The 12,711-nt window shown below is 46.1% G+C and overlaps 1 protein-coding gene across 14 annotated transcripts in view; it reads right to left on the bottom strand.

Moving 5' to 3' along the window:
* The window catches only part of ank1a (ankyrin 1, erythrocytic a), an 84,278-nt gene that overhangs the window by 59,707 nt on the left and 11,860 nt on the right, over window positions 1-12,711 (bottom strand). For all 14 annotated transcript variants that reach the window (XM_088927625.1, XM_088927660.1, XM_088927693.1 and 11 more), the window contains exon 2: window positions 8,492-8,593. In XM_088927625.1, the coding sequence (XP_088783751.1) occupies window positions 8,492-8,593 (102 nt within the window). The remainder of the gene's footprint in view (window positions 1-8,491; window positions 8,594-12,711) is intronic.

Genomic DNA, 12,711 nt, shown 5'->3' with positions numbered 1-12,711 from the left:
TCATGTAATGGGTTGGGATGTAACAATTATTGGTTGGACCGAGGTTCTGATGGAAACACTGGAAGGCAGACTGGGACTGCAAGGCTTTTCCCCTTAGGGTGCAACACAATCTTTATTTGCTGCCTTTTATTTCCCTTTTATAAAAGCAGCAGGAATTTCTGCAGAGCTCCATCACATTGCTACAAAACCCTAGGTCTCTTAGTACAGTGGAGATTTACCGTTTTGTGAAAGCGAAACCTGCACTACCCATGAGTTTAATTTCAAAGCTCTCTGTTGTTTTTAAACTGCTCTTGAATGCACCTCGCTCTTATGATGTCTGAAAACCTCCCTGTTGGCAGAGAACTGATCGGGATTAAGCATCAGGGATGGTGGAGAAACGCATCCAGAGCTCCTGATGTGGAGGAATTCTGGATCCCTCAAGGTCAGCTCCCTGCCAGCTTCCTCGTACCCATTCATTTTCTTTCTTTCTCTCTCCCAGTGCAATCGGCTTGCGCTCAGTGCAGAGGAATCAATAAGGGTGTAAGGCGCCTTGAGCCTGTCATCATTACTAACACACTGTAATCAATCCTTTCCCTGTCAGCCTCGGATGTAAGGAGCTGGGCACATTACTCACACACTCTGCCAGGGGGCACCAGCGCCACACACAGCAGAACACACACAGCTACACACACACATTCCTCACACCTCCAAGCAAAGACTCCTCTGCGTCATCCGCACACCATCAAGCAGAAACAACACACAGCCCTTACCTGCACAGTTGTGTGCAGAGACGTGCATGCACACGCAGCGTAACAATACCACTGCACACTAATGCACTGCAGGCTATTTCTGTCACAGAGGTACAGTTCACATCTTCATGAGACATTACCACACAAATGCGCAACATACACACTATTCTCACACATCCACCCTTTACACACACTCCAAATTATTGTAATTTTACACTCTACCATGACCTAAAGAAATATCAGACCTCAAGCAGCAGATCTGAAATGTGCAGCCCACAGTTTGGTATAACTGGCTGGGACATCAATCTTGAGCACACAACCTAACCTCCATGAGCCAGCCAATCACAGGACCTGCTCAGTTTCAACTGGCCTGGGAAATTTGACTGACAGACGGCTGCAGTACCTCAAAATGTGCGTTACACTTTGTGACAGCAAAGGCACGAGCTGGTGGACAGAGGCTTTGAAAGGCTTTAGTTATACTGAGGTGGTACAGTTTCCATCTGGATTTTCATTCACAGCAAAGGTCTTTGCTGCTGTAGATGAAAGAGGGACACTCTCTGAAGCTCAGTCAGACAGCTAGGCGATGCTAATTAAATTTACCGCAGTGCTATACTTTTTCCCCATGTGATGATGTTTTGGTGAATGTATGGTGTCCTCGGCAAGCAATACCCTGCTTGAATAGCCTTTGCAGGAGAAAGCACTGCAGCAAAGGAGAGACAGCAAACAGCCTCAGACACATTGCACAGTGGCACTGCCTGCTGACATCACCCCTGTCTCAGGCCTTTGCCAAAAACAAACAGGGTTCCAGACACCTGCTCTCCCAGACTACAGATAAAGGGAGAGAGGGGGACAGAACAGTGGAGGGAGAGGGGTTATTTAGCATGCTCATAACATCCTCCTCGACTGGCAGCCCCAAATACACACAGAGAGAGTGCAGTCAGGGCAAAGAGAGAGCTGGAGGAGGAAGATGAGACGGATCGATTTCGAATCTGCAGGTAGGTCCGATTGCAAAAGCTCGAGGAGAAATGCACCCCCCCTCTGCAGTCCGAATCGATAAGGGTGCTGAGAATGTGACTCTGCTCTCCTTTAGCACCGGCAAGGAGAGAGAGAGGGCATGATGAGGATTAGGGACGGCACACAGACACAGGGTTCAAGTGGCATCCTTTCATTGTGTCAGACTTACCAAAGAAACACTACAGGCAGATGGAGAACTGCGGCATTGCACACACCACACAGCAAAAGAACATCCAATCTGGCTAAAACATGCCAGGCCATCTTGCCCTTTTAATTACCGAGATGGTGCAGTGTTCACACTGGATTTCCATTGTGCAGCATATACACTACACTAAAAACATCATCATTCCCAGGACTACATGACTAAGACATTCAAAAAAGGACACTGCCACTGTGAACAAACTCTGGAGGAGCATGATGTCAACAGTGCACGCTAAAGATGAACAGAACCCTGCAGCACACATCTGTCTCAGATTTCAACCAAGAAATGCCCACAAATGGAGGCTCTCTTTTAGTTCTCAGTCGGTTCATGTTCCTTTAGATTATTTTTCCTTTCTCAAATGACATGATAACTTATTGTATGTGCCCTGTGAAATCAGAAACTGAAGTCCTTTTTTGCCCTTTGTCTATTGTAAAATCTACAAAGCTACACGTGTACGGAGCAGAACCCTGTCATCTTAATAGTCTGTATAATTTTAGGATACTGTGCATTCTCTGTCTAGCAATACACTTCATCCATACACTCAACCCCCTCCCAATAAGGGGGCTTGTGAAGTACTCCCCCCAGTGGTGAGATGCATGACAGCACAGAGGCAGGTGGCAAGGACATCCATTAGTCTTTAAAGCAGCATTTCCAGCAAGACTTTTTGCACAGCTGTGCACTTTCCCTGCTGGCATCCTTTACAAACTATTCACAAATTAAAACTGTTTAGGTATTTCATTTTCTTATGCAAGCACATGAGACATTTGCATCATGCAGGGTACCCATTAATTAAGGCCCATTGTACAGTACAATATAAATTTCGTCCCCCAAGGCTGCCTGTTTTTTACAATGCCATAGAAGCTCCAGCTTTTGAGGACGGAAGTGCTTTGCGGTTTTTATGAAATGAAACTCTCTGAAAATGTGCTGGACAATCTGATTATACTGCACATACAAACAGATCTGCGCTTGAGACCAACAGCATGTGCTCTCTCACGCGGCTTGCGGTTAGAAAGATCAGGTAGGTGGCTACTAATGCAGTCAGCTTTGCTATGAGTAGGAGAATCTCCAGCATTGTCCCTTATGGGAACCATTCCCCTTAGACCCAACACATTCTCCTCTTCCTCCAAGCTGATGCTTCCGATGATGGTGAAGGTGATGATGGAGGCAGTGGTGATGATGATGAAGATGAAGATGATGCAGGACCGATGGCACGTTCCAGTCTCCGGGATTGAAAGAATAAGAGCCCTGTGGGATAGGTCTGACCTCATATATCCCTCCTTCAGCAATACAGGACATGTGAGGTTGGACCTTTCCCACACGACTGATATTCCACTGCATCAGGAGACCACAATACACCATCTTCCAGCCCCCCAGTACAGAGAGGATGGAGAGGAGGCGATGGAAGGGTGGAAAGAAGAAGGGGGGGGGGCAGAAGAGAGGCCAAAGGGTGGAGAGAGAGAGGAGACAGAGAGACGGAGAGGTAACGAGGAAGAGGAAGAGGAGGAGGAAGGAGGGCTGGGGTTGGCATGCTGCTCCACTGAGGACTGAAGGATTCCTAGAGACGACTGAGGAGGTGAAGGAAATGATATAATGATGGGGGAAAAAAGGAAACAGAACATGCAAGTTACAGAAACATGGGAGAGAAATCCAGGATGGACTGGAGGAGGAGATGAGGGATGAGCAGTGCAGGCTGACAGCTGACACCACGGGCAGCCGTCTGCAAACCCAAGGTCAGCCGCAAGTGTAAATCTCAGGGCCCAGAGAAACCAAAAATCGATTAGTCAGTAATAAAGGTTTCAACTTCACGGAACTGCCGAGGGTGAAATCAAAACCTCTGTTACTAACTCGTTTCTTACGGGTCCCCGAGGAGAGACGGGCGAGGGGGTCAGACAGGCGGGCATCCGAGCGGCTGCCAGGAAAGACAGCTGCTCCTGTGTCATGCCCCCCTCCCCCCAGGCACCTGTGAGCCTCTCCGCCGAGAGGGGGCGCCGTTGCTGATGGCTGAAGCTAGGAGGAAGGGAAGAGGCCAGTCAGCTCATGCCTATTCTGCCTCCTGCTTTGCTGTGGCCTTGGGGGGTCTTTTACCTTAGTCTGCACCCAGGTACAACCACCTCTCTCAAACAATGTGAAGTCACTTGCTTACCTCCTGTAGCACTATGGTACTGTCGCCTCTGTTGGACATGTCTGGCTTCCTTGTTGTATTGTTGTATGGTTGTATTGGACCGTGCAGTAAATCAAATTTCCCCCAGAGGAAAATAAAAGCTTGAACTGAATTGAATTTCACATCAACTGACAAGGACTTGGTGTGTAGTCCAGCCAGGCGTCTTACACACAATATGCAGCAGGGGTTAAAAAAAAATTTAAAACCCAAGAAAATCTTCCAAAATCTAGGGTTTGCAGGAAACATGATAGGTCACAGAAAATCCTGTGGCTGTGCAAGGGTTATATCATGCAGGTCCATGCAGTACAGAGTGACATTCCTACCTTTCACAAGCCTGACATACAGCACTCTTTTAACAGCACATTTCCAAGCTTAGGGACTGGACTGATTGAGGAACCATTGATTCAGGACTGATTCCTGAATGGACTGATTCAGGAATTATTTTATTTTCATGACAGGCCTTTATAACTTCTCTGATTTGTTTGACCTATTTTACCAGCTTAACATATCAACAGATTTTAGGCTTGTTGGTGAAACATCTTCTTGTGGGATCAGTGCTGTGCACCTACCACATGCACTACTTCAGTCTCTCCAGCAGAGGGAGGTGCAGCCAGGTCTGTCTGCCTCAGGGTCAGAGACTGAGCTCAGAACATAACAGATTTTCTTTTTCTCCAAGCCTCCAGTCAGTATCATAGACATTACTGCCCTCTTGATCACAATTCCCTTGTTCTGATTTATTGTGTACCTTCCTTTCATTTCTCTATCAATTCTGTATCCTGTAAATGAACCGAATAAAAACTATTAGACGATTTACATCCCCTGAAAAACAAGCTCATGCAGAAAGAGAGTACCCTGACAGGGATTTACCCAGAGGGATGAGGCCAACAATCACCCCTTTCCAACTGTTACACAGGAGTAGCTCAGTCTTTGACTGTTGGGCTCCTCTCTCTGGGTAGAATCGCTGTCAGGGTACTCTCCTCTGAGCACTGTACTCTGTACTCACCTCTGAGCACCCATTTTTTTGGTCTTCTGTCACAAGGCAGCTCCTTTTCAGATTGCTTTGAATTGCAAGTGCCATTGTATCCTAATTTATTTAACGGCCCATCACTACAGGTGTTCTGGGGGTTACAGCCTGACGGGTACAGGTTACATGAAAAATGGCCAAGATGCCACTTGCGTCACCGGAGCTGGCATCACCTGCAGGAGGATGCTGCCACAGTCAAGGTGCCAGTTCCTCCTCACTGAGCTGGAACTGATCACCTCCGCACTGAGGGGGCTCGACAGAGGCAACCCCCTCCACCATACAAATCTAATCAGAGCATGAGGAGGGCTGGTGACATTGCTGGTTCAGGCACAAAAACCACATTCTGTACCTGAGCACATGCAACACAGGCTATTGAAGTGCACTAGAACACTACAACAGGGGCTGCAGAAAGTCAAAGGAATACACAGGATAACTGCCCCTCTTAGTACTGCTAAACTGAAGAATTTTAAAATACTGCCAACAGGACTGGTACTAATCATAAAATAAGTAAGAGAGAGCTCCAAACTTACAATTAAAGTTAAGATTATAGGCAGGTTTAACAAATTGCTCTTTTGCTTGTTGAGCTCTCTGTTCCTGCAAGGTGGCTGGTCCGTCTGTGATATATCAAGGATACATTATTTTGTAATGCCATGCAATTTTTGGAAAAATGCAAACTTGATTCTGGATGATCCTTATAGAGGAGATACAATTGTTGAGAGAAATAACGACTAAAGAAAAACACTGCTAGAAGTGAACAGTTAGGATCGTCTCCATGGGAGTGAAATTCAAGATGAAGAGAAAAAAATACTGCGTCTGGCTCTAGCGGGACTGTAAAGGGGTTTGGGCCAGTTACAGGTTCTGCTTTCCGGTGAGGGTGGCACCAAGCACCGCAGTTGCAGCCAGACCCTCGCTCTGCACTGTGGAAGAGCAAACCGCACCCACAGAGGGGATCAGGAGTGGGCTGTGGTGCACGGGGACAGAGCAGGCGAGTCCCCACACACTGCAATAAGACAGGCAGTGTCACTGCTGAAATGGATGTCAGGTCTATCTTCACAGGGGCAGCCCGAGAGATCCAGGCTATGGCAGAAGAAACCACAAAATAGAACAAGAGGAGCAGACGGAACTCCCAAGCGATTCTGATGGGAACTGGCCTTTTGACATTCTAAAGAATTCACGACCACAAAAGAGTGATTTGTTTGCACATCTTGTCCCATAACGAACTACTTGGCAGTAATTCAGAAGACAAGCCTCGCTTTACAAAAGAGCGTTCAGTTTAGCCTCACACCCTGTGATTTAGGTCGGGTTCCGGCTTTTGATAAACATCACAGGGACGAGTGGCTTCCTGATCATGGATGGATGGTAGATCTACAGAGTCCTCCCCAATGTCACACCAGGGAATCAGCAGACACTACTGACATCAGAATAGAGTAATACAGGAGAGGTTCTGCCCTTCTGGCTCCCATGTGGTGTCCTGTGCAAATCTCGTGCTTAAGACTGGCTGGTCTGCATTGGCATGAAGAGCTGGGAAATACTCTGTTGACATGATCAGATCGTAAATATGTTGGTGCTGCAGATCCCCCTGCATCATCGCTCCCCATTTTGTGCCTGGCTTCCTCCCAAAATCAGCAGCTGACCCCTGTTGATAACACTGTGCCCGCTCCCCTAAGGCCCACCCTGCCACTAACCCACCCAGCCCAGGACAGCTATCTGTCATGGCAGCAGGCACACCACAGTGGGCCAGGCTTAGTGGCTCAGCCTGCACTGGCAGAGATAAAACTGTCAGCCATCACTGGTGGATTGGTACAGTACCGCTGCGTGATCATGGTTTTTTAAAGTTTGGAACGCTGCCTTCACAGTTGTTCTTGTTTTTTGTTTTGTTTGTCCTTTAAATAGAACGGCGCAATCCGGTCCCATGTAGCTGGATAAGTCCATCCATCCCTACACTCATGCAGTCTTAAAGTGGGAGCCAGACTCCATTCAACTCCTGTTTAAAGGAAAAATCCTTAAAGGACAAGAAAGGGACAATTTCCTGGTGAGCGATAAGTTGAGATCCTAACACTTGGGCTCAGTTGGGGATCTGCAATTCCAGTGGCTTCTGAAGGTTGAAAGGTCTTTCCACACTATTTTTGGAGCTCTGTAACTATAGCTAAATGCCACTGAAGGAGCGTTCTGCTCATCACTAACCTGATAATATTACATAAAGTGATTTGCTTCAATTAGCAGAAGTTCATATTTTTGCCATTTTTAGTAACTAACATTAATAAAACATGAAACTTTCAGTACGTCTAGTAGCTCTTCTTCTTTCCTGAGAAACTAAACTAATAGTTGTTTCACTATTCCACTCATTTAATTTGCTCGTTCATTGGGGAAATACAGAAGTAGGTTTGGGATCTGAGGCCTTGCCCCACAGTACATGAGCTGGTGAATATTGCAGATATAACCTGAGATGCAGTGCTTGGTAAGGTGAGAGAGGATGGCTGAGCGTTCCCTAGTGTTTCTGAGGAAAAGGGTTTAGACAAGGTCTGCCATCTTGGTAGAACTTACTGCTCTCTTGCAACATTTACTATATACAGTTTTTCACAGAATCCCAAAATGCTTTACAAAGGGCCCAGTCATCCACCACTGCAGTAAAGTATCCATCCTAGCCACTGCCATTCTGTGTCAGGAGCCCTACTACCCAGCAGATCAGCTGGAGAGGTGAAAGGATGCTTGACCAGCTTAACTGAGTGTGAGCTTTAGGGAGGCCAGATTGTGCAGGGACATTAATTTTTGGAAAATCTGGTCCCGATGAAAAACCACCGGGTATAGATCCACCAGCATAGCTGATAGCAACACTCTGGTTTTCCTTACATGTTTGGCTTCTGAGATTTGCTGAGATCAAGCTACAAGATACCAAAACTTCAGCTGATGGGTTTGAATAAATTTCCCATTCCGCGGTGTGATCGATGACTCCCTGAACCCTGTTTATGATGACAAAGTAATGAAGCAATGTTTTGTTTCATGCTGAATTAAACAGCACTGTATTGTGAACAGGCATTATGTTCTTCTGTTGGTATGTTTTATAATCTGTATCTTAAATCATCTCCTAATCTATGAGTGAGTAAGTGACATTCCTCTTATTAAATGCACAGTCATGGATAAACACACAATCACAGTCATGAATTTACACATCTTGCAGATACAATGAGAAATTGCAAAAACTGATGCATTTTCTACAACTGTGCACAATATTAAAAAAAACTAACAAAAAGAGACCCAGTAGGACTTTTAAACAAAGCTAAATTAACATTGACAAATGCCTCACAGAGTACAGGAAAAGCTTTTGTAGCCAGTGGCGTGACTGCAAGCTGCCAAGCTCTCACCTGATTGGCTGTGTTGATGTCCACTCCATTTTTGATGTGGTCCAGGGCCTTGTCCAGGTTTCCAGAGCGGGCGGCACGCAGGAAGCTGGTCGAAGTATCGGCCTGGGGGGAAGAGCACGGGTGGGGGGGAGGTCAGAAAGCAAGGCATGGCTCATATCAGCTGAGGCTTGACATGTGTCACTTGCAGGAGAGAGCAAAACTGAGTCTTCCAAGACTGCGAACTGAGGCCCATTCCAGAGCAACCTCTTACTTAGTTAGCAAGTGAGTCTAAAGGGTCAGGCATTTGGTTGTGCAGAAAACAAACCGATACCAGTGGGTGACACATATTTCAGCTACGTTCATGGTACACAGAACTGAAGTCTTTATGGCCGGTTGAAGCATTTATGGCCGGTTGCAGCACACGATACCGGGCATAGGAGTTGCCAATGTGCTCTGTACCTTCTGTGCAAGCAAACCACTTTGAAGTGCCTCACTTCAAGAAATGACTTACAGTATAATGAATTTCAACAGCAGTGGAATTGCAGACAAATGGGATCTAATATCTGTCCATTGCATGAGGTGAACAAGCCTAATGCACGCAGTATAGCACCCTTAATTCACTATATTACAAATGTCCCAGGACTGTTTCCCAATTATTGCCCAGCTCAGCTTACACCCGTTGGTATCCCACACACGAAAACATCCCGAACCAGGATGCAGGATGTAAGGGTGGAGTCTTATGTAGCCCTGTACCTCTTTCTCCAGAATCAGAGAATCAAATGGCAACAGGTACAGTACCTAATTCCCCCAAACCTCCAAAACTAAAGAACTGCCAATAACAACACCAGAAAGGGTACAAACCAGAGGAGGCTCCTGGCCCATCTGATCCGTTTGGTGGTTAGTAGTAATTGATCCAAGAGTCTCATCCACTTGTTTCTTGAAAGAAACCAGGGTACCAGCTCCAACAACATGGCTGGGTAGCTTGGTTCATACTCCCACAACCCTTCGAGTGAAGAAGTGCCTCTGGTTCTCAGTTTTAAATGCACTTCCACACAGTTTCCACTTGTGTCCTCTGGTTTGTGTTTCATTGCTTCTGGCCTGTGCCTAGTGCCAGGACCCAGCTAGGGTTCAACTTCTACCTCTAATACTGACAGCACAAAGCTTGACACAAGAGGATACACAAAGAACACTGAACCCTGAAGGCACACCTTCAGCACCAATCTTCCCACTAATAGTTTGACAAACAGGGATTAGTACTAGTCTTGGACTAGTTAATTTTAGTTTTAGGGAACTTAGCTTAGGAGCTAATCAGCGTGTCTGGAAGCAACCCTATGAGACTTTTGATCTTCACATAAGCCTGGACTTATCAAGATCTCATTTAGAGATGACAGGAAAAACAGGGGACAAAAGATCTTCTGGTTCTGTGTGATGACATGTAAAATAATACTAATGATTTGCTTCATCCCAGAGTAGTGCCACATTTTTAAATGACAATCATCTAGGTTTTAATCTTGCCCCGGCCTCTGCCTCATTCCTGATCCATCAAGAAAGGTTCCCTTGACGCTCATCATAAAAACTGGACATCCGCTCTCCTAATCAACTAAGATGGGGACTGACTAGTCTAAACTTTAGCTCTGAGACCAGTCTAAATCCACTCTCCATGCTCCGAACAGTGACTCTACAGACAGGGGTGTCAATCAAGTCATTCCCCCTGCCAAGTGCTCCGAGAATAGCAGTCCGATCGCTTTAAAATGCCTCCTAAGAGCCCAACTTCAGTCATCCTTGATTGGCGAAGCACTCAAAACGCACACTGAGCATTGCGACAAGCTGCAGGTTTGCTACAGCTGCCTGAATCGCAGACACCTTCCCTGTCAGACAGGGCCTACCTGCCAGCATCAAGCAGTCTACAGGGAGAGCTGCTGTTTCCACATACAGGCGGGCTGTTCTGCAAATATTCAGGAATACCTTTCAAAATCCTTGTTAGGCTCCTGCTTTGCAGTTTTGTGAGAAGCAATTGCTCATTGTGGGACAGAACTAGGGACCTTCACAAGATTTAAACACCCATTTATCGGTTTTCTTACCATCCTGTTCCCCAACATTAATGTTGTGAAATGGGTATCTTAATAACCCATTGACTCCGCCTATCTGAAGCAAAATATATTTATCCATGCTGCTCTGTCACACTGCCGTGTAAATCAGCACCCTACACTGACAAGAAATGAGCAAAATGCTAATCTGATCTTAATCTATCAAAAAATACAGTGGGCTTCCACATACAGTACAAATTAATTTTCAGTATTGTGCGTTTTCCATATTTTAAGTCATACCCAAAAAAACTACAAAAATGACAAAAACTGATCTGAAATAAATCAGCACTAGAGGCTAATGCAGAAAAGGTCTTGTCCCCTTGACTTTGCACAGCCCAAGCTAACCGAAAATCACACAGCTGTTAATGCAGGAATGAAGAGAACTGCAGGGGTCTGAGAATAACAGCTGGCTCCTATGGCTGATGAGGAAATCCAAGTCTACACTTTTACAGTAATAATCAGCAGCAGCAATGACTACAGGAACTGACAACTGGGGCAAAAGATGCCAAAAAAGGTGACAGAAAGGCAATATTTAAGGAATGTCCAACTATGAGAAAAGTTACAAACAAGACAAATCATTTAATCAATAAAAGCTCTGAGAGCCAAGAGCCTGATGAGAAGGAAGCTCTCCAGCACTGAAGCAGGCCCTAATGAGACCTCAAAACTGCTTCTGTACAGCGCTGAGGTCTCGTTTGATCCTAGATCAATCTCATTGAACTCTGTTGACGCCTTGTGCATCAGGCTGAACCGGATTGCAGACACACATGCACAACACCGATATTTATTCCAAGGGATGGAAAAACCAGACATTTACACTGTTTCTAGCCATGAGAGCTCAGATCATAATGGCAGGCCTCGTGTATACAGGCTCAGCTCCCTAGGAGATTCACTGCAGCTGCTGTGAACTCTCCACTCCTCATTTCGAGCCTGTTCCAGGCTGGACACACACCAGATGCACAGATACCACACTGATCTGTTTTCAGAGGTTCGTAAATCACCCCCTCCTCCCTCCACACACACAGACACGCTGGACCATTGTCTCCGTTACTCACAGTATGCAGGGTGGCAATGTCGTCTTGATTTGCCATCTCTCGTCTTTTTTGGCTCTCCTCTTCCTACAACTGCTTTGGAAATTGTAAACTGATACCCCAATCCCTTTCCTGGATTAATGGAAACACTTGGGTCAGACCCACACTCTCAAGCTGCTAGGGGCATCTAAAAATACAGGGAATGTCCCAGCTCTTACATGCACAAATACACAGGCAAAAGCAGAATTGAACCTATTGACAAAGAAAGTATGGCAGTATGTTCTGATTCAGCCTGGCCAGCAACAGTTACTGTATCTCCCAGGCAGATCCTGAAGATACTGTATGAACAACAAGCAGCAGGGACCACACAAAGGGATGTGAAGCACAACAACATTTCACAATACATAATGGCAGTGTGCTTAAAAACAATGTAGATCTGTAGATCACAACTTGTCTAAGCTTCAGAGACAGATGTCAGGATTTTGATTGGCTAGATTAAATGTGAATTGCAGCCTGCTTCCTCCCTGTTCCAGGTTTTGTATACTGAGCACAGGTTCTCTGGAATCTGGGGGTGGGACCTACAGAGCCTGGAAAGACCAGGGCTTACCGCTGTCCTGCCTGACCCAAGATGAGTTAACACAGGAAGGCCAAACAGCAGCTGGTGCTAACACCCATTGCTTGGAATTTAAAGAGAGAGGGCCGGGGAGGTAAAAGACATAGGTCATAAATGTTGAGTCATGGGGAACGTTCAAGAGCATCACAATGAGGTTCCTGGATCAGTAAGCTGTAACCGGAGCTAGGTGATATCTGCAGGCTGATTGCATGCCTCTGCTTTGTGGCCTTCTCCTTTCTTCTCGTAAGAGGCCCCATTAATTCCTCTTTGCACTGCAGACTGATAACAAGTGTCTACACTTATTAGGGCTCAACACCATGGAAACTCAGAGCAGCAGCCCATTAACTAGCAGAAATGGTCTGGGTCTTCATTCCTTCTCCCTGCATCCAAAGAGACTGGCTAACCATCTTGTACAACCATCCAGGCCTCCCCTCCCACTTGCACAAAACACACCTCCCCCAGCCCTTAACATCCAGCTTGGCTCTCTGCCCACTGAATCTAAGCAGATAGGCC

This window comes from Atractosteus spatula, chromosome 2 (assembly GCF_055471065.1).
Source record: "Atractosteus spatula isolate fAtrSpa1 chromosome 2, fAtrSpa1.hap1, whole genome shotgun sequence".
NCBI classification, from domain to species: domain Eukaryota; kingdom Metazoa; phylum Chordata; class Actinopteri; order Semionotiformes; family Lepisosteidae; genus Atractosteus; species Atractosteus spatula.
This window is presented reverse-complemented; position numbering and strand designations above follow the sequence as displayed.